The sequence below is a fragment of the Chiroxiphia lanceolata genome, chromosome 3 (assembly GCF_009829145.1).
Source record: "Chiroxiphia lanceolata isolate bChiLan1 chromosome 3, bChiLan1.pri, whole genome shotgun sequence".
Taxonomy (NCBI): domain Eukaryota; kingdom Metazoa; phylum Chordata; class Aves; order Passeriformes; family Pipridae; genus Chiroxiphia; species Chiroxiphia lanceolata.
Window position 1 is genome coordinate 14,496,564 of NC_045639.1, and position 26,548 is coordinate 14,523,111.

The following is a 26,548-nucleotide window of genomic DNA, read 5'->3' on the forward strand; positions in this document are numbered from 1 at the left end:
TCCTATTTTAAATTCTGTTAACCAAACCAACGGCTTTCGTTTGTAGTTTGGTCACTACCATCTCACTTCCTTTCACCGCTCCTTTGCCTTTTTTTCCTGTTAAAAATATCTAAGAGTATACAAAAAGGTATTTGGGTTTGGGGAAAGGGGAGAATAGGGGGAAGTTGTGACACATCTGTTAACTGGTACTTAAACTGAAATTCTTCCTGACATATTTTTCTGAAGAAAAACACTTTTCAGATCATCTTATCACTTCACTTCTTATTCAGCTACTGATATTTCATTTATTGCTTGGAAGAAAATTAGTTTTATACCGAGTATTGACTTTGAAACATACATTACTTCCTTTAATAGTCTGAGAATTAACAAGGTCTTTCTTGATGTGCTATATTCACATTTATTTAAGGTGCTATTCATTCCTGTACCCATAATATACGTGCGCTTTTATCATTCAAGAACATCCCTTTCTTCTTGTAGAGGTATGAATACTCTTTCTGTAGATTGGAATTAGTGTCACTTTATAAAGACAGTTTTGACACTCTCTTATGAGTAACTGAGCAAAGTATCTCTCAGATATTAAGATACTTAAAGTGTATTATTTTTCCAGTAATTTTAAATTTCCAGAATTTTGAATGTACTGCAAACCGTACAAAAAAAGTAGAATTACTTACAGTCTTACCATACTATCCTATATCAAGAATAATCAGAGACTGCAATAATTCTATAAATCTGTCTGATCCTTTCTTTTCAGGTCACTCAAGTTACAAGGGTGACTCAACCATGCATGTACCAAAGCACCCTTAAACAAAGTTCCAGTTAGACCAGTAGATCTCACAGACCATCATTTCTTGCTGTGACTGTTGTGTATGCATGTGATCCTCTCTGTTTAATGGCATTTGTGCAGAGTTCCTCAGTGATCGATTGGTAAATGTTCAGAATTCTGGCTGCAGGTCATGAAATTATAGTCTTTTCCAGTGCTGTGGGTAGAAGGAAAAATATGACAGTGTGGCTTCACTGACCAAATTGAAACTGTTTGGGAGATGCATGACACTTTATGTACTTATTAGTACTTTTCTATACTTAATAGTTGTGGGGTTTACATATTCTTTTATATGCAGGTTTTATTGGTTACTTGGTTATTTTTTTCTTTATACTTATCTGTGATTCTAAAGAAAAACATAAGTACTTTTCCACAAGGAGACTAAGATATTGGTTTTCAATCTTAAATGGTTGTAATCTAGGGAAAAGAAATGGACGTTAGAAATTGAAAAGGATGTTTGCAGCTGGTTTTGCTTATAACTTAGTTTTTCTACATGGTAGAAAGAATGGACAACTAGAATGCTTTTTTCATGTCTTTTCAAATTCTGCAAATCTGCCAGCTAATTTTGGCAGCAGTACAGATTTACAGAGTTGTTTCCCCCAGCTACAAATTTTCTCAGCTATAAGGAAAGATAAGTTTTGTGATTATGGCACCTAAATGTAGCTGTTGTCTGTGGCCTTTTTTGGTTACCTTCAGCAAGTTACTTTATTCTCTTATGTCCCAGTCTTCTGCCTCTAAAATATATTACTATTATAATAGGCTTTTCTTTGTTATGTCTGACATATTAATGAATGTATTCCTGTATCACTTTCCTACTTCACAGAAGTGATGAGAGCGTATATTCATTAATATTCTTGAAGCGTGACAAAGTAAAGCCTATTACTGTAATATGCTTTGCTTTAAAACTCCAGTTAGAATAATAATGATAAACAACATTGGTTAGCCTTTGGCCCTCCTGCACAGAAATAAATTTTTTACATGTTCATATTTAAATTGATGAAGGAAAACTTTCATGTGTTTTATGTCCCTCCTCTATACTCAGGGAGAGATAAAGAAAAAAAACTTCACATTCAGTGAAATGGGCTGTATCTCCTTGTTGGTATGTATATCATACAGGAATCCAAGAATGGCTTTTTGCCTGCTGTGTCCTTAGCCTCTTGTTTCAATGTGATGTAGTATTTTATTCTCTTCATGTATTCCTTCGGTGAGGTGAACAGGAACTTGAAATGGACAGTTATGAAATGTCTTGCCCATAGGAAAAGCTTCTTCCTAACCTCATTAGTGATGTCTTGAGAAACAACCAGGTGCATGACACTTTATAGTTCCCTAGTATTATTTCCCTGAATAACTCTGGATATTCCTATTGCATTTCCCAATGACTGTTCCCAGAGGTGGCTTGAAAAGGTATTTCATTTTTTCAGGTTCAGATTGATTGCCTCAGTGTTTCATTGAATATCTCCTTGTTCTTGCACTGTAAGAAGCAGTAGATAGGAATTCCGCAGTTTCTTTTATTTATGGTGTGTTGTATCATACATCCCCTGTTTTGTCTCCTTTGTCTTGATTTATTTGATTTCTTTATGCAAAGAACTATCCAAATGCATTTTGTGCAGATGTTCCTGGAACCCCTTGGACCTAAACATAGCACTCGGGCAATACTTCACTTATTTAAGAAAAGAAGATATTCTCACTTATTTAAGAAAATAATGTTATAATTTTTACACTGTATACATTTATTATTATTTTCTTTCCTTGACTTTCTTTCCATTAAATAGTTTTCAACTCAGTAAGAGACGTTTTCTTCTTTTCCTTTTTTTTTGACTCTACGTCTGAGAAAGGAAGTGCAATTAATGGAGAAAGCATCACTACATTTGTAATAGTTTTAACAGCTGCAGGCAGTTCATTATTTTGACTTGTTTTTTATTGCCCTCAGTGTTTTCAGTAATATCACAGAAGAGATTTTGGGAGATAAAGAGGGAAGACCAACAGCCCCAATATACGTATTTGTCCTTCTACTTTCTGTTCCTATTACAAAAAAATATGAAAACATTTAAGTGCCTACACTGGATATCTAACACAATTCTAAAAACTGACAAGTGCAAATTGAAAAGCAAAGTCCCATTAATACAGAGCTGGAGAGTGTCACCGTGCCATTACACATTAATTCCAGAACGCTCTGGGCCTTGCATAATCCGAGCAAGAGTGTTACAACATGTTCAGTCAATTCAAGTATATCTATTTGACTCTTGTTTTCTTTGCAGACTACAGATGACATCCTGGTGGCCTCGGCTGAGTGTCCTAGCGATGATGAGGACATCGATCCCTGTGAGCCGAGCTCAGGTGGGTTAGGTTAGTCAACTTTTTTATTACTTTCTTTTATTTCATATTTGCATGCTCCGGTCCCCCAGAGAACCATCTAGCAGGACAGTCCTTTCTTACACAGCAAGGAGAGGGTGAATTGGGGCCTTTCTACACATGGCAGAGAGGGAGAGTTTGCTATCCATTTCTCAAAGGCAACAGATGGGAGCACACTAATAAGTCATGATCTGAGCGAGGTTATGGCTTGACTAAGGACCTGAGGATGAACTGGGAAGGGCATTCTAGGGCTCCTGCAACTATGTTGTAGTGATAAAGAGGGTACACCTTCACTTAGAGAAAGATGGTGCAATTGTTTGTGCTTTAAGCATTTCCCCCAAATGAGATAAAAGTACCATATTTAAAATATTGTGTTATGTCATGGAATCATAGAATGGCCTGGGTTGAAAGGGGCTTTAAAGATTATGTAGTTCCAACTGCCCTGCCATGGACAGGGACACCTTTTTACAACAACAGGTTGCTCAGAGCTCTATCTAACCTGGCCTTAAACACTTCCAGAGGAATTTGGGGGAAGTTATGGGCAATCCATAACTTCTCTGGACAACCTGTTCCAGGGCCTCACCACCCTCACAGTAAAGAATTTTTTTCCTAATGTCTAATCTAAATCTACTTTCTTTCAGTTTGAATCCATTCTCTCTTGTCCTATCACTACATGCTCTTGTGAAAAGTCTCTCTACATCTTTCTTAGAGGCTCCCTTTAAGTATTGGAAGGTAGAGTTGAGTTCATGTTGAATTACTGTTTGTGGTATGAAATACCGTATAGGTAGATAAAACCTGAAGACATATAATACAACAGTCTCAAATTTCAAATTGTTTTATGGCTTTTTTCCAGGCCAAAACTATTTAGAGTGTATGTGTTAAGTTCTGGTTGGAAACAAAATATTTTGACATTCTAGTATTTTCCATGGAAGAAAAACTTTGTGGTGTTTTGGCCATGTCTTTCTTACTCCCGCTGAATAGCGGAGATTCTTCTCTGTGATATAATGGAATGGTTTGGTTTGGAAGGATCCTTTAATTGTCATCTAGTTCCAACCCCCCTGCCATGGGCAGGGACACCTTCCACTAAATCATGTTGCTCAAAGCCCCATCCAGTCTGGCCTTGAACACTTCCAAGGATGGGACATTCATAACTTTTGTGGGCAACCTGTTCCAGAAGGTTCAATTATATTCAGTTATGGTCAATTAAACACTACATACCTTCTCAAAAAAACCGAACATTTATCGTGGAGGTGAAAGGACTGCAAAACTTCCTAATATCAGTCTGAAGAGTTATGTTACTCTGTAACCTTCAAAAAAATCCCAGATAGTCCAATGGATTACTCCTACTTTCTTTGTTGGCTTGGTTTAGCTTTTACATTTCCTGAGTGAACAGCTCGTAGTATCATATATCTCGGTTTTTCTTATTTCCCTGAATTCTGTGCTATTTAGTAGCACATTAGTTGTTTTAGATAATTTGGTAATCTTTGGCAATTGCTATAACACTTAATAATAGAAAAATTAAGATCTGTTACTGTTGTTCAATAACATACTTAATTCAAGTAGAAATCAATTTAATTCACGAATAGTATATTAATGCAAAATCGTGACTAAGAGCCGTCTCAGTACAACACCAAAATCTGGGGCAGTCTACATAGCCTTAAGACAGATGAAATTTTGCTTGAAATGTAAATGTGTGCAAGAATTATTTACTTAAACTGAAGTAAAAGCAGAGACATTTATGACTTGTCTCAGTGTCTCATGGACCTGTGGGATGGCATCTGAGCTCTTCCAGGAATGAAGATATTTACAGATTTGATGACAATGCTTTGGGATTGGTTTCTTTTGCTTTCCAGTAAACAGATTTCAGAGTAATTTTCGAAATGCCATGACATGGGAATGATCATTCTTAAAACTGAGCAGCAGTGGGTACACTCACCTTAGACAGTGTTCTATCTCTCAGGAAGACATTTCATTGATCAATATGATCAAGATATTCAGGAATTGTGATAAGAATTCTTTTTTTCTTTTTTAAGTCTGGGAATTAATTTCCAGGATATATTTTTCTGTTCTTTCATTCTCATTTACAAATTCTTGAGTTTAACAAGACTGTCCTGTCCAGTATGAGTCACTGCAGTAGCTCATATGGCTCTGAGCTCATTCATGCCAGTTGCTTCCTTCCCTTAGTTAATTCAGTCAGTGCTGTTCAGTAGATAAATTGCCATTTAATTTCTTTGATTTCATTTTATTTTATAAGGTAATTGAAAGCAATATATTGGTTACCTGGCACTAAATAATTTCCCAAATCCTCTGAGAATGCATCTTTTGTATTAAAGATGTATTTGTAATTTCTCAGCCTTACAGCTCACTGAAACCAATGACATTTCAGAATAATTCTTCTCTGAGGTCGTTTCAGATTTGGGGCTGCAGTGCTTGGTAGTCCTGAGCCATGCACAGTCATTTAGCTGGTGGGTGCCGGAGTGGGAGGGGTGAAATTAAGCTTTCTGACAGGTTATCGTTTCTGTCCAAGCCATGGTTCAGGTGAGGAATGTGAATGTTAGTCTTCCAGCAAAACACTGCCATTAGCTTTACATCCTGGTGTTTAGCTTTCTTGGTTTAGCTTATCATTCATCACCCAGCTACACTTCTCATTTTTGTTTATTTGAGAATGGTTTTACTGTTTCATTTTTTGGATCCCAACTGCTACTGCTTTTTTTAAAAAGTATGGATTGGCACAGGAATTATGTTCTGCATAATCCCAATTGTCTGGATCTTTTTATGTGTCATTCTTCTCATCAAAATGTCACTCATCCTCCCACTCTCAAACTTTTAAAAGCTGTTAATTTGCCTTCATCAGCCTTGTCCTTTTATCATATGTGAAACAGCCTGAACCAAAGGGGTTACTGAAGTCTTAACTTCTAGTATATCTGTTTCTCTGTAAACTGTTATAGTCTTAGTCACTTAGTGTTATGAATAACCTTTCATCATGAATAGTTGGGTAGACACTGCTCCATCTTGATAATACTGCAGCCTCCATGTGGGTTTAAGCTACTCCCAACAGTACGTTGGAACCTAAAGGAGAGAAGGATAATATTGCTGGGAGTGAGAGACTAATGATTTTTTTTCTTTTAATTTGGGATAGGAGATACGAAAGGATATGTCCCTCCATTTAAATTCTTCTTGTGGTTCAGTTCAACTTTTTCCCCTTAAGCCTTTTTTGCAAACCAGAGTTGCTTCTCCACAGCTACTCCTCAGTGCCCCCACTAATGGTGGTGAAGATAATGTTTTCTAACAAATAATTCTAGGAAGCTGAATATTTGATGGTTAGGGCAATTTTATTTTTATGTTTTCACTTCAGAGGCTGTAGTCTGGGATTCTGATGGTCAGTCAGCAAGGGAATCCACCCCGTGGCAAGAGATGATGCTCTCACAGCTCTGAGGTCAACATTTTTCTAGCAAAAATACAATCAAGGAATGGCCAAAGCCCATGCAGTTTTACTGATAGAACAATAATTGAACATTTCCTTGATGATTGCCCATAATATGCCTATTTCTAACCAAACTTCTCAGCTAAAAATGAGAGCCTATTCAAAAAGCAGTTTGAATATGGAACGCCTATGTATCACAGAAAATGCTGCTTATGTGAATTTTACTAATTAGTGAGATTTATTCATAAAATAGGGCTTCTTTTCTACTACAGTTATGTTGCAGTTTGTAGTGGCTAACAAGTCCCGATCTGCTACCACCAGCTTTGCTTTCTGTGCACCTGTCTTCTAAATAATAAATGGAAAGATGCAATTTGCAACAAATTTTGTATGGGACATAAAAATGTAAACCAGATTAGGAGCTGCTGAGCAGCAAACCCATCATCTTGTCTGGAACATAAAGTCACAAAAATTATAATTGCAGATTTCATTGTGGTATACAAACTGCTAAATGTGCCCTAATTGGATGAAGTCATAACAAATTTATTAGCATGCAAAACAGTCAACATATTTTGTTTGCATTATGTTTTGTGTAGTAAGGCAACATGTATTGCTTTCATGGTCTCTCCACCTTCCCCTCTCCTACTCTAAATACTAATAACAGCACAAAGGTTGAGGATGATAATAACAAAACAAAAATAATATGTCCTCAAGTTTATATCATAGAAGAAATAATAAAGCCTTTTAATTTTGGAGACAAGTTATGAAAAATGTTAGTGAGAACCTATCCCAAAAAAAAGGTACCTGGAACAATTTACTGATTTTACGTGAAGACTTATAAAACTGCAGGTGGACAATTTGCCATTCTGCACATCCATACTGCTGTTCCAGCCATTGCTGAGCTCTATAGAGATGTCTGATTTCTGCTGAGTTTCAGTGAGCATTTGTGCTACATAGCTTATTTGTTCCAGTTACTCTGGGCTGGTATTTTATTTGTTAGCTATTACCTAACCACTTCTGTAGCTATTGAAATGTTCCAAAAGGCAGAGAGGTCCAAACTGGGTCAAATGAAGTGAAATCACTGAATTTAATGGCAGGGAAGTCTCAACCAGGGAAAAAGTCTTACAGTTTTAGGCATACAAACAAACACTTCTTTTTCTGCAAATGACAGTTAAGTCTTTCTCCAATTTGGGACTCAACAAAGGTTTAAGCTCAAAACTGGGCTGAAAACTTCTCCTGACAGCCCCAGCAGAAATGGGATAGATACAGGTTTTGGCGGTCTTAAAGCTAGAATATAGGGCATTTGCTGGTCTTAGGAGTTTTAGCAGAAGACAACCTTCAAAGTTAAAGAGGGGTCTTATAGAAACAAGCTTTCTTCACGTTCAAACAAGTGTCTTTCTACCAATGGAACTTCACATGTTGCAACCAAAAAAATACTTTATCATCCCTTGATTTGTCTGGCAGCTTTTGGTTTCTACTTCCCAGGACAGTGTTTAATTGATATCAGATCTTGTCCTGTTCTAGTCCTGTAAGTAAAAAAGAATAAGAGTAGTCAGGACAGAGTTCAGTGATTATACCAGTTGGTAGCACTGATTACCTTTCTTAGCCCTGATTACCTTTCTTAGCCCTGATTACCTTTCTTAGCCCTGATTCTTGATTCAGAGCAAGAAATGGGATCAGTTATTTTCCTATATTATTAAGTAAAGAAGATTAATAGGATAGATGATTATGGACTGATCTTTGAGCATGTTTTTAATTTCCTACATCCGGGCCATGCTCATTGCATTGCAGAAAACTGCTGGTGACAGTCAGAAATCTCCAAAGCATCAGTGCAGCCAAAAGAGTGAAAAAAACACTGCTTAAGATGACTCTTACAGTTCAGTCACTGCTCTGGGGAAGGCTTTGTCTCGTGAGCAGAACAGTATGGGGCTGTGCATGTGAACTGCTTCCTGCGCGTGATAACGTGTTGGATAGATGGAGATGGCTCAGAACCCTATGTTCTCAGACACCTTGTGATGGTTTAGGTTTGGTCCCAGGACTGGTACCTGTTTTTCTAACAGGCAGAGGTGTGAAGTATAGACTGAGTGGTTTATGATCGCTACTGGAAGTTTTGCTCCTCTTTTCCTGTCACGAATTACTGCAATGTATTCCTGGTGCATCTGGCAGCAAGATAACATTGCAGTAGGAGGTGAAGTGACTCCTATAATTTATACATCACTGCAAGTGCCCTATTTAATGCTCTTCATGGAATACATTGTGCAAGAAGCTGAAACAAAGAAAAATAAAATTACAGTTAGTTCATAGGGCTACTGTGTTCATTATGGCTTGAGACATAAAGGGAATATTTGTGCCTCAGTCCAATTATCCTGTAGTTTTCTGTATGCATTTCCAGTGCTAGAAATATCACTGAGCTGTCTTGAATCAGACTTTTAAAATGCTTAGCTGAAATACACATGGACATCTCTGCATAAGCTACTACAGGGTGAAAATTATTCTTTATTTACAAACTTTTGAAATGTTAGCACTTACTGTGGCTATACATAAAGGAACTGAGGGGATTAAGAAATAGATTAATTTTCCTATAAATAAAGTTAAAATACTTGTTAAGCTTATTTTTTTTATATAAAGCATAAAGCCCTCCCCAAAGGAACAGAAAGAAAGCAAATGTTGCATTTTTCCAAATTATTTTGTTGCAAAGTGGACTAATTCCTTGTCAACAGGCTGAGGTCTTAGCATCTGTCGTGGTGAATTACAAGTATGGCATTTCTAATTTGAATTTGATCAAAAAGATTTTTTTTCCTAAATTATCTTAAAAAATGAGGTCGATCCATTGGTTGATGGTTGTACCATTGTACCATTGTACCATTGGTTGTACCATTGGCAATGGCTGATCCATTGTAACAGTGCTGATCTCTACTTTTTGCCAGCCACGCCATTTTGAAGCATGGGAACACTGAATAAACTGTAGGTTTCTTACCAGTCCTTAGGATTTTCACACATTCACAGTGTCAGAAAGAATAATAGAGATGGATACCATGGAGCTGGCTTTTTTTTCAGAACACAATGGTTTTCTATCAATGTGATATCAGCAGCTCACTCTGCTCTACAACTGGTAAGAAATATTGACATCGGATTGCTATAAATCATACAAAGCTCTCTGTAAACTTGCACAAGACCTTCTCCACCGGTGCGTGAATGATGAACGATTTTCCTTGTGTGTGAACTTTGAGGGTGCATTCACATTTCACATGATTTCTTGCTAAAGTTGGATTTTCTCACTTCTATAATGTGTATAAGAATTATATAAGAATGGGTGCCATGGTTTAATCCCAGCTGGCAAACATTCACAGTGTAAATACTGGGGTTCTTATTTGTATGGCAGTACCTAAAGCTTTGCTTCATGCTTCAGACATACAAAGACAACATGAAAAGACAGTTCTTGTGCAGAAAAAATTTAGTAAGTGACAGTTATTAGTATTGTTGTTACATGTTCAGTGGTCTGGAGTTAGATATCTCCACAGCACAGACAAAACCAGATGGTAACATTTTGAGTAGTTCAAAGAAATGCACTGATTTTATAAATAATAATTCAAGAAAAATGGGCACGTTACTCAATGCTGAGTAACTCCTGAAGGAGTGTCTCAAGAAAGAAGGATCTGTTATTTTTCTTTCTTTTAAAGATGTAAAAGACCATTAGTGATTCAGTTCTGAAGGTATTTAGAGGAGGCACAGCTGAAGCACAAGTTCCCACTGTGATACCAAGACTGGGATGTGTATGCAGAGGAGGAAACTAGGCCCTCACATCACTTCTTCACAAATGCATGTGGGTAAATGTCGTACCCACTCACTTCAGAGGAATTCCCTAGATTTTTCAGTACTTGTCTGGATTATGAACAGTGAAATGTCCACGAATATCATGTCCTTTAATTCAGGTATAGAAGTGATAAGTTAGTCAATCACAGGCAAGTGTACGGTCTCCATACAAGATAATGAGAGTGAGAGGAAGCAAATGCAGACCAGGACAGAGGTGGAGGAATATGGTCTTGTTTCATTGCTGAGGCTGTCTGGGGGAAAACCATTTGTCTCACAATTCTCCATTTAATATTGTCCTTTGTTTTCTCTCTCCCTTCACACAAGTACATGCATATGTTCTTGAGGACTTACTTCCTGATTTTCCCTAGAAAAATTTTCAGGAAAAACTGTTGATTGCACATGAGCAGTTGCTTGACTTATTCTTTTTGATATTCCCAGACAAAGAACCTGCCTGCAGGTAGGTATTGCATAGACCTTAAAGAATTAATGCAGTTGTCAGACACCAAAAAAATGAAATTAGATCTATGTCCATGCTCTCTGAAACAAAGCAGTCATATTTTTCAAGATTAGTATTCAAGATTTTCAGTAAAATAACTTATTAGGCCCCAGTTTATGTGCATATATCATTAATACATGAAAATAGGTTCTAGGCAGTTCTAAATCTTTTGTGATTCTTAGTTAGCCGTGAAATAAAGACATGTTCTTTGACAGCTTTCACAGCTGTTTCCACCATTTTCAACATCTTTTTTAACCTAGAACCAAAAACCCACTTAACTGAAGAACAGGCTGTAAAACACATGTTTACTGAAACCAATGAAATAAGGCCAAACAAAGAGTATGGGGACTCATTTTCCATAGGCAGACTTCACACTCTGAAATTGGTTGAAAAATGCAGAAAATGAGCAAATTAGTAATTGCAAAACTGAGGTTTTCAGAAACAATTAAGTTTCTGCTGACTGGACTGAGACTTTTTTCTGATTGAATAAGGAATTTTGGAAAGGCAAAGGATTTACTTGCATAAGGGTGAAGTAAAGAAATCATTGAATCTGGAACAGATTCCATTCGTTTTCATGTCGATCTGCTTTAAAATCCTAAAATACAGTATAATCCTAAAAATTGGTTTTTAAAATCAAGCTTAAACTTAGAATCAAGATTCCACATAGATTGTTGAGTAAATAAATGAGTTCTAGTTTGTTTGAAATTAGACCATGTGCTACTGGTGCCTTGATTGATGCAACCTCTGTTTTTCTTGAGCTACACTTCATTCTGGTTTGATTTGCTACATCTAGTGTATATATTTTCTTGCATACTGTATTGTGGACACTAGTAATACTGAAACTGTTTCTTGTAGCTCTGTAATGCATATGCATTGAATTTCTTCTTTTGGTGAAAAAAACCACTTTTCCTCAGGACTGTTTATCATCCTTGTTTTGATGAACACGGTAGAAAAAGAAAGACAATATTTCGCAAAGGTATGAAAGGGTCTGTAGCCAAAATACTGGCCTGAATTAACATTGTATTGCTCGATTTCCATGCCAAGGTTTTCTCAGACCAAATTCGAGCAATGTGATATTAAATCAGGTCCTTAAAATTCTATAGGGAATTTGCTTTACCCATACTGCTATTTGGAACAGCTAGAAAGATGGGAATCTGGGAAGTCACACCTAGCAAACGGGGAATGCAGAGTTTTGCTAAGGAAGTGGGAAGCTGGCTGCTCTGCATTCACACAGGACACAGGGCAGAGGCCAGGGCTTTGCATGACACAGGGCACTGTGTCTATGCCAGCACTCTTTTGCAGCTCAGGTTTTCTGCATTCAAACAGAGGCATCAGAGGTGTGCAAGCAAGCCATTGTGCTTCCAGCTAACCATTTCCAATGCCTGATAAATTCAATTAATATGGTGTTATAAAGTAATTGGTATATGCCAGAGGCAGCTTATCAAACCAGTAACCATGCTAACAGACTGCTGGCAGTGAATGGGGTTGCTGAACCTGCTGCCAGACAAAGGAGATGCAAGCAAATTGTAAACTTCTTGCTGCTGTTTTCTAGCAATCAGTACAGTGTGAATTCTCATTATCTCTTGCATACCTAGTACTAGGACTGTTGCTACTAATTTTAAACCACTTGCTAACACCTAATTTAAACCTCTGCAGAAACACTGGGGTATTGTAGTGTGTGACTAGTCATTTGACAGCCTGTAAAGTGGCAGGTGGATGCTGACAAGTTTGAGAACTAGGTATTCTCTAAGGATATTGCTCATAAATGGAAGCAGGAAAAAATCAAGGCAAAAGTAACCTATAATGAGGATGCATGTACCTGAAATAGTTGAACCTTAGGCTATTTCCTTCTAACTGTATAAAGACCTGAATGAAACTTTGTTCTGCTGTGTTGACATGCTATCCTGGCCTATAGGTTTCAAAATCAGCACTTCTGCTGAGGTTAAGAGCTACAGTCTAGATCTGGGACTTTGGTGGTTTAAATGGGAGCTGGCCTAAACAGTAAATTCAGATCCAGATACAGCATATGTTGTGAATGTACCCTTTAAAAAGGGATAAATGAAAGATGAAAGCAGTGAGAACACAAGAATTATATTCTGAAATAAAACAAAGCTTTATAGATGTCTAAAACTTTTCTTCTTGTGCTAACATCAGAGACACCAGAATTGTTTTATAGAGTATGATAAGATAAACAAAGAAATACAAGGCAGTCTTATTAATTTTAATAATTTTATCAGGAGAAAAAGAACACTAATTACATTAAATGCAATTCATGTCAATCCTGAATTCCATTTGTCTTTCTATTCCCACTCCCAGAGAAGCATATAAGGTTTTGGAAATCATAGGATTCAGGCTGAACAAGGGTAGCTGTATCTACAAGTTGTATCTGAGCCTTTGGTTACCGGGTATAGTTCAGTATTTATAGCAGTTGCATTTCCAGTATGTGTGCATATATATATTTTGGATGTCTTGAAAGCCAGGCCTCTTCTTTTCCCAGGCACATTATCAACTTTGTCAGTAATGGATCTGACTTGATGACAGTATTTGGAACAAATTGAATGCAGTGTGCTTTCAGCTCCAACATTCAAGCCATATATATAATGTCTGTGGTGTAGACATTTATCTCTTCATGTAGTAGCTGCTTAGTGAAGGAAGACAGGCAGGGAATCACCCACAGTCGTGAAGATGAATGTGGGTTTATGCACCTCCAGCTCCTTTCATGAGCAAGAATCATTCCGTGCTCTGGAGGCCAAGCCATCAGATTCCTCACTCTTTACAACTACATTTTGGCATTCTCCTACTGAAAACTGTTCCTAGATAAGGTGGTTTGGATTTTTTTTTCCTTTTTCTTTAATGAGATGAGAATTATAAGAATAGCAAGCAGTGAAACTTTGATCTTTTAAAGCTCATAGCAAAACTTTTCCTAAGGTCAGTGGTGCCCAAATGTCACTGTCACTAACACTGTACATTTTTGGTACGATGAAGCCAATCTTACAGTTAGCTGCCACCAAAATTTATCTTTCTAGTGTCCCTGTTCTTTTCTTGCTTTAACACTGGTGCTCCTCTGAGTCTTCAGGGAGCTAGAGCTGCAGGCAACTTACTGAGAAAATGATACTGGCTTAGCTGTCTGCACTGGTTGCCCACAATTACAGCAGCTTAGCTCTAGCTTGAACACACACTATCAGCAGTGTTTTGCCTTCCTTTTGTTATCTTACTTGCAAAAGCACTTTTTTCCCATTTAAGAATACTTCAATTTAAAATGTAGACTACCTACTGACTCTGCTGATCAGTCAAAATTTCTGAAACAAAGTACCAAATTACCAAAGATTTCTCAGAATATGCACAAAACCAGGAAAATTACTTCATGTAGAAAACAAAGAAGCGGAGGGGCAAAGGTGAATGACAAATGTAGAAGTGAGGAGAGGTAGGACACCTGAACTAATAAAAGGTGAAAGAGTCCTTGTTTGGAGGAGAGGAGCAATGCAACTGAAAATGTTAAAATATACTAATAAACAGGATAAGACCACAGGGAAAAAGACTGCTAAAAACATTAAATGATATATTGGTTTACATTTTCCATTTTGGCTAAAAATTAAATTCAGTTTTGTGAAAAGTATTTTCACAAAAGCTTCTTATAAAACTGTTTGAAATATTCCGCTCAGCTCTGCAGAGCATAGTAACTTATAAACCTCATTGATTTGACATGCTCTATCAATTGCCACTGTACTACCAACTAACCTATTTCCCTTTAGACTTATGATTGACATTTTAAAAGGTTGAGAAAACAACCTTCCACCTCTCAACCACAGGGGAAAAAGAAGTTACTTGCAAAACCTGCAGTCCTAAGGAGTTGGTAGGATTTGTAAATTATTTGAAATCGATATATTATAAATCATTGCACTTGGAAATAAGCATTCTGTTCTGTGCAGAGAGAATGTTTAGCTTCTTAGCAAAACAACCTTTTTAGCTGTGGATGGTGTTCCACTACTAGACTATTTTTATAACTAGCTAAGTTAGCTAATGTCACTTTAGAGATATTTTAATGCATGATATCTTTCCGAGAACCTTCGAAAATTTCAACTTCTAGGAAGTAAAGAACCTGGCTTTGCACACCAAAGAGTAGAACTGATACCTTAATAATTTTCCCTTAAACACTTTCTCTGAAAATAGGTTATTGTCTTGTTCCCTCAAACTCAGTCAGTGGCTGACAGATTTCTTAGAACAAATGCAGTGGTGTGAGTTCGAGCTGGCAACTGTTCCTTGGCACCACCACACCTTTCCACCACATCACAGCGTGTTGTGTGTGCAGGTCTCAGCTCCTGTTCTTGTTGAATCAAGATACCATTAAGATCATGGAGCATGGAAATGCAGTTAGTTTTGTGGTACCTCTCTGACGTGAGAGAGGTGAGATTCTGGCTTTGGATATAGACTGTTCCAAGTCAGATGAAAGTTTGTCACTGAGCTACAGCAGCCACATGTGGAACCACCTCATATTGCTTCTGTCCCATGGCAGCTTAGTCATTGATGGACATCCCCTGGGGAGCCAGTTCTTGCCTCCTTTTGAGAGCCAGTTGAAGCTGGGTAGGAAGGGAGCAGGCTGAGATACACCTGTATTAGGCCACTGGGGGTTTTGAGCTGAGTCTCTTGCACAAATTTAAACCAGATCTTCATCTGGTTTTGAAACTAGACTGCAACTATCCCACTGGTTCTGCAGAGGAAGCGCTGAGGTTTGTTTTTCAGATGTATTCGTTGTAATGAGGTGTTGAAATTGCAGTGAGCTCAGAAACCAGTTCACCAGAATCCAACAATGCTACAGAAAATCAACCACAAACAGGTCTACAATGATAGCACACAGAGTGAAAATTAATATGTGTCCTGTAAATAATTGCCTTCATGCCTCATTGCAAATGCAGTAGTTAAACATTTCTGTCTTGTGAGTAATTTCCTATTCACAGTTTGTGGGAAGGCGTAAATGTAAAGAAAACAGGTTTGGGGTCCTTTTGTTGGTTTTTTGTTTTGTTTTTAAGTCTGCTAATTTCAATTCACAAACACCATGGGAGCCTGCAATTCCAATTTTCTTTTCACAGTATTAATGAAAACTAGGCACTGAAAATAGTTAGATTTTTCCCTCTAAATTTTAAACCACTTAGAAATACAGTCAAGAATAATAACTTTCTAATCCATTATTACACAACGTAAAACTGTGCTCAATTGCTATTATTTCATGCAAAGCTTTTCGTAAGTGGTAGAAGAGGCTTTTAAAAATCAGTCTGTTCTAAGCTAGTCTTTGAGACAATCCAAAAAGGCTGGTTGTATGCCGTTGAGAGGAAGAGCTGTGCATCAGAGAAGTTGTTTTAAGAGGGAATCACTGCACCACAAGATGACTTTTGTTTCCTGTCACTGTTATGGCAAGGTCTGAACGTATTTATTGTCTTTATGATTTTTGTCTTGTCAAACTATCCTCAGTTTATTGTTTCAATAAATAGATGGGTTCAGGTTTGGGGGTTTTGTTTAGATTATTTTTTTATTCTTAAAAAACAGAGTAATTTTTTAACTACATCAATCTTAACATTCACCTATAAGGTATTTAACATCTCATATACAGTAAGAAACTATGTCTAGGATGAGGTTAGTATCTTTTTCATGCTGCAGACACTAACAGTGACTGCAGTCGAGTAGCAGACAAGGTTATCCATAGCCATACCTCTGCTGTTGTGCCAGGAGCCAATGACTCTGTCTGGTTCAGCTGCCAAGATACTAGGAAGAAAACTGTATCACATGTTTCTGTAAGAGCTGGGAAGCAAAGAGCAAAACCTTATAATCTTCATTTTCTCTCCATTGAGGTCATGTGCTGTCCCTTGTAATGGTTCCTGCCTTGCAGGGGAAAAAAAATCCAGGTAAATTTCCCTTGGGTACTCCAGTCTTATTCAAAGCTCCTGCTGAAATAGAAGGCAGCTCCTTCAGCAACGTTATGGGGGGATTATATATGTTTTAGAAGTTTAGGCTAGCCTTTTTCCAGTGGCCCTTTCCTCCCTGTCTCAGAATAGGACACTTGCTTTAGTGTGTACTCCATTAGCTGTCCCTACCAAAAACGCTCACAAACAAACCCATGTGCTTTGTAAAACCTTCCTGTTTCCTCCTCCTTCATTTGAGAGGCTTTGCTAGTTTAAAAGCGTATTTTGATGTAAATGGAAGAAAAATAGCAAGAAGTCCTTTTCCTTGATGAACTGCTCCTTTCACAGAAGTCCAAACAAATGTAACAACAGATGCTTTGAAATGTTATAAGTTTAAATAACATTAATGTAGTGGTTGAATATTTCTCAGACAGATGGGACAAATGAGATAATTGTGAAAACATTCTTAAAATAAAAGGAAACCATCAGGTGAAAGGCAGGAGTTTAGGTAGTGTTGAAAAATATACCTTAAATGTTTCTTTAGGTTGCAATGTTAGAAGAACATCTTCCTCTGAGCAAGCTGTTAAGTGTCACTTAGTAGACTTTAATTGTAAAGTTAATTGATGGCATTTGGCCCAAATCACTGTATTTTAAAGAGAAGGAGCAGCTGTTAGTCCATCAGGTATTGACAGAGTTTGTTCAGTTGCTTGTATTATTTCTCAGACAGAAATTAATTTCCTGAAATCACATACAGTAGGATAAGACTTTGTCTCATTTTCATTCACTATGGAATTACTCAGTCTTTGTTCTGCAACAGTGCATTGTCTTATGTAAAACAATAAATGACACCCTATGTGTAAAAGAATTTCCATTTTCTACAATAGCTACAATGAAGAAACAGGATCTAAACCAGCCACAGACTGGAACAGACCACCTTTCTAGGGTGGCATCTACCCTGAAATGATAAAAAAAATCTTAAAACGTTCTGAAGTGAAACTTCAAGATTTCTTGTGTAGTCATACAAAATATCAATTGTACTAACTCATAACAACTAAGAACTTCCAGACAGAGGAAAAAAAAAGTTAAAATGCTATTTTATATGAATTACAGGCATTTTTTGAGTCTTATAGTGGTGCCTCTGTTCTTTTGGCCAAATAAAATGTCAACTTCTTTAAATCTATTTGGGATAACTGCCAGGAAGTGGTGTTTCAGCAGTAAGAACACAAATCATCAATAAATAAATGATGAGTAATACTAAGGTAGGGAAGAAATTTATTTCTTTTGGAGGTTTGTGGGCTTTTTGATATGTTTATTATTCATAGGCCATTTGTAGATGTCTGTAGTTGGTGGCTGCTTTCAATTCTGGTTGTCCAAACTTGTTGCAATTTTTTGACCAGTGTAGATAGTTTGACTGGCATTACCTTTAATGTAGCAAGCTTAAAATCATAATCTTCCTAATATGTCTTTACGGTGCAAAGAAAAAAAAAAGTGACTATGAGGTATAGTGTGATTTTGTGGACTTTAAGCAAGACACTTATCTAATACACTTCAATAAAATGCTACCTGTGGCAAGGCCTGATAAAGCTAACATTATAAATATATTGTAGGACTAGTGTTTAATAGTACTCTTAGTTAACATTTATATTTTAGAGATTGAATTTTTAGCCATGCATAATGATTTAAAATTCAGTTTCTATGAGGCAGCTTGCATGCTTAATGAGAGTGTTCTGCACTGCTCAGTGGGAAACCCTGGTTCACTCATTGCTTTTGTTCTCCTGAGCTCCGCCAAGGCTGGCAGTGCTGAGGGTGCACAGCACCTCAGAAGTTTGGAAATGCTGAAATAATCAGAGCAATATTGCATAGACTCAGGTCACTTCATTTCTGTCCATGGCACTTGCTAAGTTAGAGAAGATCCATCTCAGCTATTGCCTCTTAAAGTGATCCTATAAAAAAATAGAATTCTTCTTCTCCTGCTGCAAAATGCAATAAAGGAAAGAGATCATGAGAAACACATAAGCATTGTGTGTGCTGTGAGCATTTAAACTAGAAATTCCTCCTGGAATTAGGGTTTCATTTCACATGGCTGTGCAAGGAGACAAAATGTGCCAGACAACACAATAGTTCCTATCAAGAAGACTTAACAGTGTGAAGACATAGGTCAGCTCAATTCATCTCACAACTGAAAAGACCAAAGTCTGGCCTGAGAGGTGGGTTCTTAGGAGGCTGAGTTCTTGCTCTGTGCAATTTGAGAGGTTTCTTTGGGGCATATAACATTACTTGAAGGAATGTCTGACAATGGCATCAGTGATGAAAAGAGGGAATGTGGGAAGTTTAATCAAAAAGCGCTCTACAGTGTAGCCATATTCAGGGAGGACTCAGGATTAGAAAAGAGAAGGTAGGGCTGGACAGCTTTCTAAAAGTAAAAAAAGTAAATATAATTAATTGAAAAAAAAAATACTAGGAGGGAAGGAGTAACTGAGAAGCTTGCTAAGGGAAGTGTAAAGGAGAGCTGAGGATACCTTATTTGTAGTCAACTTATTGGCTGGTGTCAGACATTTTCATTTTTTACTCCATTCTATTTGGTAAGCTGTCTTATCATTACTGTCTTCTCCATCAGTACTATAGTGTCACTTTTTGTTCCTTACAGAAGGAGAGAAAGGGAGAGGGATGGAGGGAGGGAGAGAGAGGGAGAGAGGGAAATCCTTCCTCCAAGGTGTTCATGTTCCCGCATATAAATTTTGGCACACCTGTTATTTCAGATTATTTAGGCGTTCTTTGCTTAATAACACACTTGGACAAACTATACCTTTGAAGGCTAAAATGAAATGTTCCCTTCTGTCCTTTTCCTTGTTTAAAAGCCTGTTTGCTTGTGCTGACAGACATGAAAATGGAATGGGCTGCAAACCTAACTGTTTTCGGACTGGTAGAGTTTGGGTACATTGAGAGTGTCAGTCCTGACCCAGTGAGTGCAATTAGAAAGATGCATGACTGTAGCAGGTAGATGTGACTAACTGCTCAGTGTGTAAACTCAATAATAACCTCTCCCTTATTTCGTTATCTACCCACAGCAAATCCTACCAGGGCAGGAGGAGGAAGGGAGTACCCTGGCTCGTCCGAGGTGATTCGTGAATCCAGCAGCACAACAGGCATGGTGGTTGGGATCGTGGCGGCGGCAGCGCTGTGTATCCTCATTCTCCTGTATGCCATGTACAAGTACAGGAATCGAGATGAAGGATCGTATCACGTAGATGAGAGTCGAAACTACATCAGTAACTCAGCACAATCCAATGGGGCTGTGATCAAGGAAAAACAGCCCAACAGCGCTAAAAGTTCCAACAAAAACAAGAAAAATAAGGATAAGGAGTACTATGTCTGATCTCAACATCTAAAAGAACGCTTGTATAGAAATAGTCTTCATTTTATCTGAGACATAATACAAACTTATTTACTTTACTTTTTATGAAGCACATTCAAAAACAAACAAACAAAAAAGACAGGGAATGCAATCAGAAAGGAAAGACTGTTTTTAAAAACAAGCATTTCATGCTCTTGTTTTTCAGAAACAGGAGCTGATAAATTCCCTAACATCCACAGTGTTTTCATTTACTCTGCCTGTCTTTATGTTGCTGGAACGTTTCTGAAAGACAATGATGACACCACGCATTCATAAAGCAAGGAGTATTACTACAACATCAAGGCACAATATGAAACAAAACAAATTTAAAAAAAACAAAACAGGAAAAAAAAAAGAAAAAAGAAGCTACCTATGATTCTGGATTTAGCCAAAGTGCTAGCGCTTTCTTGAGAAGTAAGTTAGTCTTATTGTCAGAGAAGACTGTCATTATATATGGTGACTCAACAAGCAAACGTAGTTTGCCATCTGGTGCAGTGAAGCAGTGATTGGAAACTTGCATTTGAAACAAAGTGCTGGCTTTTCTGAAGACTTATGTAGAAATACTTTCAAAAAGCCCCTTTCTGGTTGTGAGGAAAATAGTACGGAGGCCTTATTTTCAAAAACAAAAACAAAAATCTGGAATATAAGGCACATTTCCACAAAAAAAAAAAAAAAAAAAAGGAAAACGAGGGCATAGATGCAATCATTGGGAAAATTTCATGCACGCTTAATATGTTATTACATATGTTTATATAAAAACACATCTATATGTGCTTTCTGGACTGTGATAAGTGATGTTTTATAGCCTGTTGTATAGAAAATGCAAACTATATCTGCTCTTCAGCCATTTTTGGTAAACTCAATGTTATAAGTGTTGCTAGGTATAGAGAGTTTTATGACATCTGGAGCAACAGACATACTTCAGTTTTTTTGCAGCCATTATAAATTGTCCCAGATTTTTCCCCTTTTTTTTTCTTTTTAATTTACAGTGTAGTGGTTATACTAAGGGGGATGTGTATGAATGTATATAAGAGTCAGCTAATTTTTTTCTTACCTGTACAGCCTCTATTATGTTGCAATTAAGTTTTAGTAGTTTGTATGAAAGACGTGGACTAGAAAGCAAAAGTATATCTCTACTGTAATTTGTCTTCTCCCTCCTATCCCCATCTCTTGCTCCTGATATGCATCAATGAAGTTGATCAGAATGGCCAATTTTCCTAGAAATAACATTCATTAATTAGCTAAATATTTAGTGACTTAAACTGGCCTTTGGCTTCCAGTCAGAGCTTCACTATTGGAGAGCATGGTTTGCCTTACAGAAACCTTGTTCTTAGAAATTATGAGAATGATGAGTTACTTGAGAATCTTAGGAAGTATCATATAGTGTTTATCTGGTATTCAGTTATATGAACGACAGCTACTACAGCACAGGGTGGTAAAAGATCTAAAATACCCATTTTAAATATCCAGGCTGATTCTACTGCAGAATTTATCCCTTTCTCCAAAAAGGAAATAATCTTGAGGTGCACGATAGTATTTTTCAATGGTGGGCATTTTGACATATGAAAAAGTATTTTTAGCTAAGTTGATTGTGTAGTATTGCAAGACATCATAACCAGACAAGTTCATCATGTTTTAAAGTGACACAGCTTATCTTGCATATATAAAACATTAATGTATTTTAGTTAAACATATTAAATATAATGCTGTAATTTACATGTTAAGTTTGGGTTTTTTTCTGGTAATATTTCATTAGTTTCACAGCAATAAATCATAGCATAACATTTTATTTACATGGAAGTTCAAAGAGAATACATTAGACAGAAAGAGGGTAGTTCAATAGAAATCAACCAAATCATCAGAAGGCCTCCTGGGAGGGATATAGATATTGATATTTCACAGACAGGAAGGAGGAATTAAAAATTAGCTTTAAACAGGAGACACAAAACATTTTGTTGTGTGTTATTCACTGTAGCTGATGAAAAAAAATTGGAAACTGGTACAGCTATCTATCTGGGAGTCAAAGCACTTTAAAAATACATGTAGCTGACATGAAAACACCTCTCTTGAAGTTTGCCCACCACATCAAGGTGTGTCATGTTCCATATGTAAAAAAAAATTTTATTTTCATTAGCATTTACACAAAAATGAGTACAGGTTCAAAAAATCCGTCTGATGTTCATTTCTTAGATTGTGTGGCATTCGTAATTTCTCCCACCTTTACAAGACAGCTGTACTCAGGGAATGGCAGGGGCAGGTATACTGGAGGTCATTGCTGGAAGCAAGAGACTTCAGCTGGAGAGGGGAAAGAAGAAGTTGAAAGCCAGGTGGTGTTCAGATTTCAGTGGTTGAAGATACATAGAAGAACAAGAATAATCGGTTGACAGGAGATTCGACACGACAGAATATGGTTTGGGCGAGATGAAATGGTCTTTCTGCTTGGTATTGATTGCATTAATGAAATAGCATTGTCAGGCCAACTTCCAGGCAGTTTGGTAGGTCAATCTTTAACTAAATCCATACATCAAGGAAAAAAAGATCTGCTACTATTATAATAAGCAAACACAATTTTAACACTGTTTCTGAAGGTTCTCCTTTTTCCTCTTTAATTTCGTAATTTAACAAAAAAACAATTATGGATGTATCAGAAGTGCCAGCAAGTGGATTTAAAATTCCTTTTTGTTTAAAAACAGCAGCAACAACAAACAGACATAAACCAACTACCTAACATAAAATTGGATCCTTTCTCTATAATAACCTAATTTGTTTGACTGAGATGGCTTCATTTCTATGACTGTATTGTGTTGCCTTTTTTAACAAAACACTAAATAACGTGTGAAACTTTCAACCCTAAGACATCAAAGAGAGGCCCAATGCCCCTAACCTTATAGTGCTTTCTGTGATAGATATTTACAATTTTTTTATTTGTTGCAAGGCCAATTTATTCATTATTGGAAATGCTAAGCAAGTGGAATTTACTGTTTTGTTAATAAAAATGTTTCTTAATACAAATGCTGGCTTGTTTCTTCTCTTGCTCTTAAATCAGGAGTACATGTTTATCTTGAAGCTCTGAAAAAGTTGGTGAATTGGTATGAAGTTGCAGGCATTCATGTCAGGAAAGAGTAACCTCAGAACTCTCTGTACACTTTAACAAAAACCTTCTACAAGTCTTGCGTTCAACAGGCTCAGTTAGAAAATTATTAATGGCATCAATACGTTATTTGCTTGTGCACAGGCTTGCTAAATTTGCAATTTTCTAGCTTTTTTTTTAATCAAAAAAATTCAAACTTGATATTTCGTTACTCCTATATATGAAAAAAGAATTCCCTTCTTTTTCTGCCACTTTTTGATTTCTATGGTGGAAATAAGATGGAAGAGAGTAAGGTAATGGGACGAAAAATGAAAAGTTAAAACTGAAAATATTTTCTCTTGTCTAGAAGATAGTTTAAAAATGGAATGGGAAAAGGAATGTATTTCGGGTCCTTAAAAACATTCTTAGATAATAATTACAAAATTTCAACCGGAGCTAATCCATTACATAAGTACTTTCCTACTTAGCATGACATTTAAATTCATGGGTAACTTCAAGCAAACATCTAATCCTATTGATTTAAGCAAGTGTCTAAATTTGCCTAAATGTATTGCTGAATGGGGATGGAGTTAAGCTTTTGGATCTAAACTCCAAATAGAATTTAACTATGTATCTTTTTAAATCACATCAGTAGCTTTTTGACTTCAATAAGATTTATTCATCTGCTTAATTACACATAGACTGAAGTATTTTAGATAATTTAAGTTACGGAATATGTGGAGAAAATAGCTTCTATCTTTAATTGGTATAAAACAGTTTGAAAGTTCTAAACTGCTTTATACTGGGATTAGGTCTTCTGTGTGTGTGTATGCTTCAGTAAATACCGAACATTCCACTTAGGAAAATGCTTTATACACATTTAAAGGAACTATAACAATAGTGATTTTTGGTCTACCACTACTACAAAAAACCCACCAAAAACGAACAAAACAAACCAAACAAAAAAACCGTTTAATTATAAAATTTTTAATTTTTTTTCTTACATCTATACTGTGCTCTCCCTTTTACCAAAATCCTAATGGCCTCTCAATACCTGCATCATCCATCATCATCTAGTCAGTGTAAGTGGTGTCCTCCATCATCAATCATCACTGTGGCCAAGTAGCTAAAAAACGTTCCTAAGATGATGAAGAAAGAAACAAAACTAAACAACACCCCTAAATGCAACTTAAAATAAGGGAAAGAGAGCACATACATAGTCTGTAAATGACAACTGTGTTTGTTAATTCCTCCAGCATGACTTCTTTATAGTTCAACAAAACAGTTTTAAATTGGGTTCCTGGGTTTGATTTTCATATGGATTGTAGAAATTTACCTCTACGTTCAGTACAGTCCTGTTTAGATGTGCTTGGAAGTATCATGGTGGATCGGCCACATTTGTCAGTACAATTTTATTTGGCATGCAGGCTTTTTGCTTTATTTTAAAGATCCCCTTTGCTACAAAGTCTTTAAGTTTTTCAGTGTAAAAGTGTTCCTGGCCCTCATGGGAGTGGGGAGAAAGAGAAATCTACACTGTATTTAATTCAATTTATAAAATGATGAATGCTTGGGGATGATAAAACTGCTTGCCTGCCAGCCTCTGACTTCTCTGGATGGTCTGTTCCTGCTTTAGTTGGCCACTGCTTGTCATGAAAACAGAAGCATCCCCCAGGGGTTAAGCTTTGAGCTAGAAATTCCAGAGAAGAAAAAAAAAAGTAATTGATACAAGTCAGCTCAGTTTTGTGAGGTGCAGGGACAGAACTCACCCAGTGCTTTACCAGCTCACTTTGAAAGCTTCTTCCTACTAAAGGCCTTCGACAGACTTCAGCCATCAACTCTGACATCTGGAAAACAAATATGGCCCCCTGCCTATTTCAGTCACTCACTGCTATACAAATATCTTCATCTCTTATAGTAATAGAATCATAGAATATCCTGAGGAGGAAGGGACCCACAGGGATCATCGAGTCCCAACTCCTGACCCTGTATAAGAGACCCAAAGAGTCACACCATGTGCCTGAGAGAATTGTCTAAGCGCTTCTTGAACTCTCTTAGCCTTGGTGCTGAGACGACTTCCCTGGGAGCCTGTTCCAGCGCCCAACCGCCCTCCAGGTGAAGAACTTTTTCCTAATATCCAACCTAAACCTATCCTGACACAACTTCATGCCATTCCCTTGGATCCTATCTCTGGTCACCAGAGAGAAGAGATTGGTGCCTGCCCCTTTGTTTCTCCTTGTGAGGAAACTATAGACCACTGTGTTCAGAACAAGCACATTTCCATATGACATTGCTCCTCCAGTGGGGCTGAATTGTGGTAGACTTTGGTTTTTTCTTAAAGGAAAGAAAAGACGACATAAAGGGTAGAGTTATTTCAAAGGTTGTGGGATTCTCAGTGGGTAAATTGCCTTTAAGGACAGTAATTTCATGCTGGCATACACTTGAGAGGTTTGGAAATCCAGGTCAGTAATCCTCAAAAACATCCTTTTGGTAAACAATAAAGACATGAGCTCGTTTGTCAGCAAGCATAGGGACCAACAGCAAGACTATCAAAATGTGAATGTGTTGGTCTGGTTGGAGCGAATAACAAAGGAAAATGAAATTTGGGCAGCTAAAAATAACAGCTGGCAGCATTGGCCAGACTCTTATGAGTGAGTCCGATTATAAGCCAGTAAGCATTTATCGGATGATAAACAGCAAAATACTTCTATTAATCATAGTTTGGGATGCAGCTGACTGAACACAGGCAGGGGCTGCATGGCCACATTGGCTTTTCCAGGACCAGGGGCCAGATTGCCGTTCAGGCACCCTCCATTCTGGGGGACTGGGTAGGCTTCACACCAACAGCTGCTGCTCAACAACCAACTGGCTGTTTCCGGATAAACCTTTCTTTTCCCTTTGAAATTAAAATACATTTTCCAGGAAAGGTACAGCAGATTACTTTGTGAGACACATTAAGTGGCTCCCAAAACCTGTTGCAACACAGCCAGCACCATATGAAAGAGAAACTGTGGTTGGAGGTCTGGTTGAGAAACCTCCGTCCTGTTCAGGAGAGCCCTGGCCTCAGGGACCCCTCAGGATGGGCAGGTGTGAGGAGGACAGACACAAGAGCAAGCTCTGGTCTGCTGTGACTAGAGGAACAGGGGAAAATTCAGCTGTGAGTGTCTCACAGCCAGGACTTGCCCCAGAGCCCATGGCTTGGTGAAGCTAGAGCAGGCACAGGTTTCCCTTACCAAATGCCTCAAAGGAAAAAAAAAGTTTCTCAAAAAGGTGGTGGCATAGAGAGTTTAG

The 26,548-nt window shown here is 37.4% G+C and overlaps 1 protein-coding gene across 37 annotated transcripts in view; it reads left to right on the forward strand.

Moving 5' to 3' along the window:
* Nucleotides 1-23,202, forward strand: part of NRXN1 (neurexin 1) — a 711,718-nt gene extending 688,516 nt beyond the window's left edge. For 20 of the 37 annotated variants that reach the window (XM_032683739.1, XM_032683750.1, XM_032683736.1 and 17 more), the window contains 2 exons: nt 3,079-3,166; nt 19,865-20,503. In XM_032683739.1, coding sequence (XP_032539630.1) covers nt 3,079-3,166; nt 19,865-20,172 — 396 coding nt within the window. In that variant the 3' untranslated portion in view covers nt 20,173-20,503. Of the gene's footprint in view, nt 1-3,078; nt 3,167-19,864 lie in introns of all 37 variants that reach the window. The other 17 variants (XM_032683753.1, XM_032683742.1, XM_032683747.1 and 14 more) reach the window with 5 other exon arrangements.
* The last annotated feature ends 3,346 nt before the right edge of the window (nt 23,203-26,548 follow it).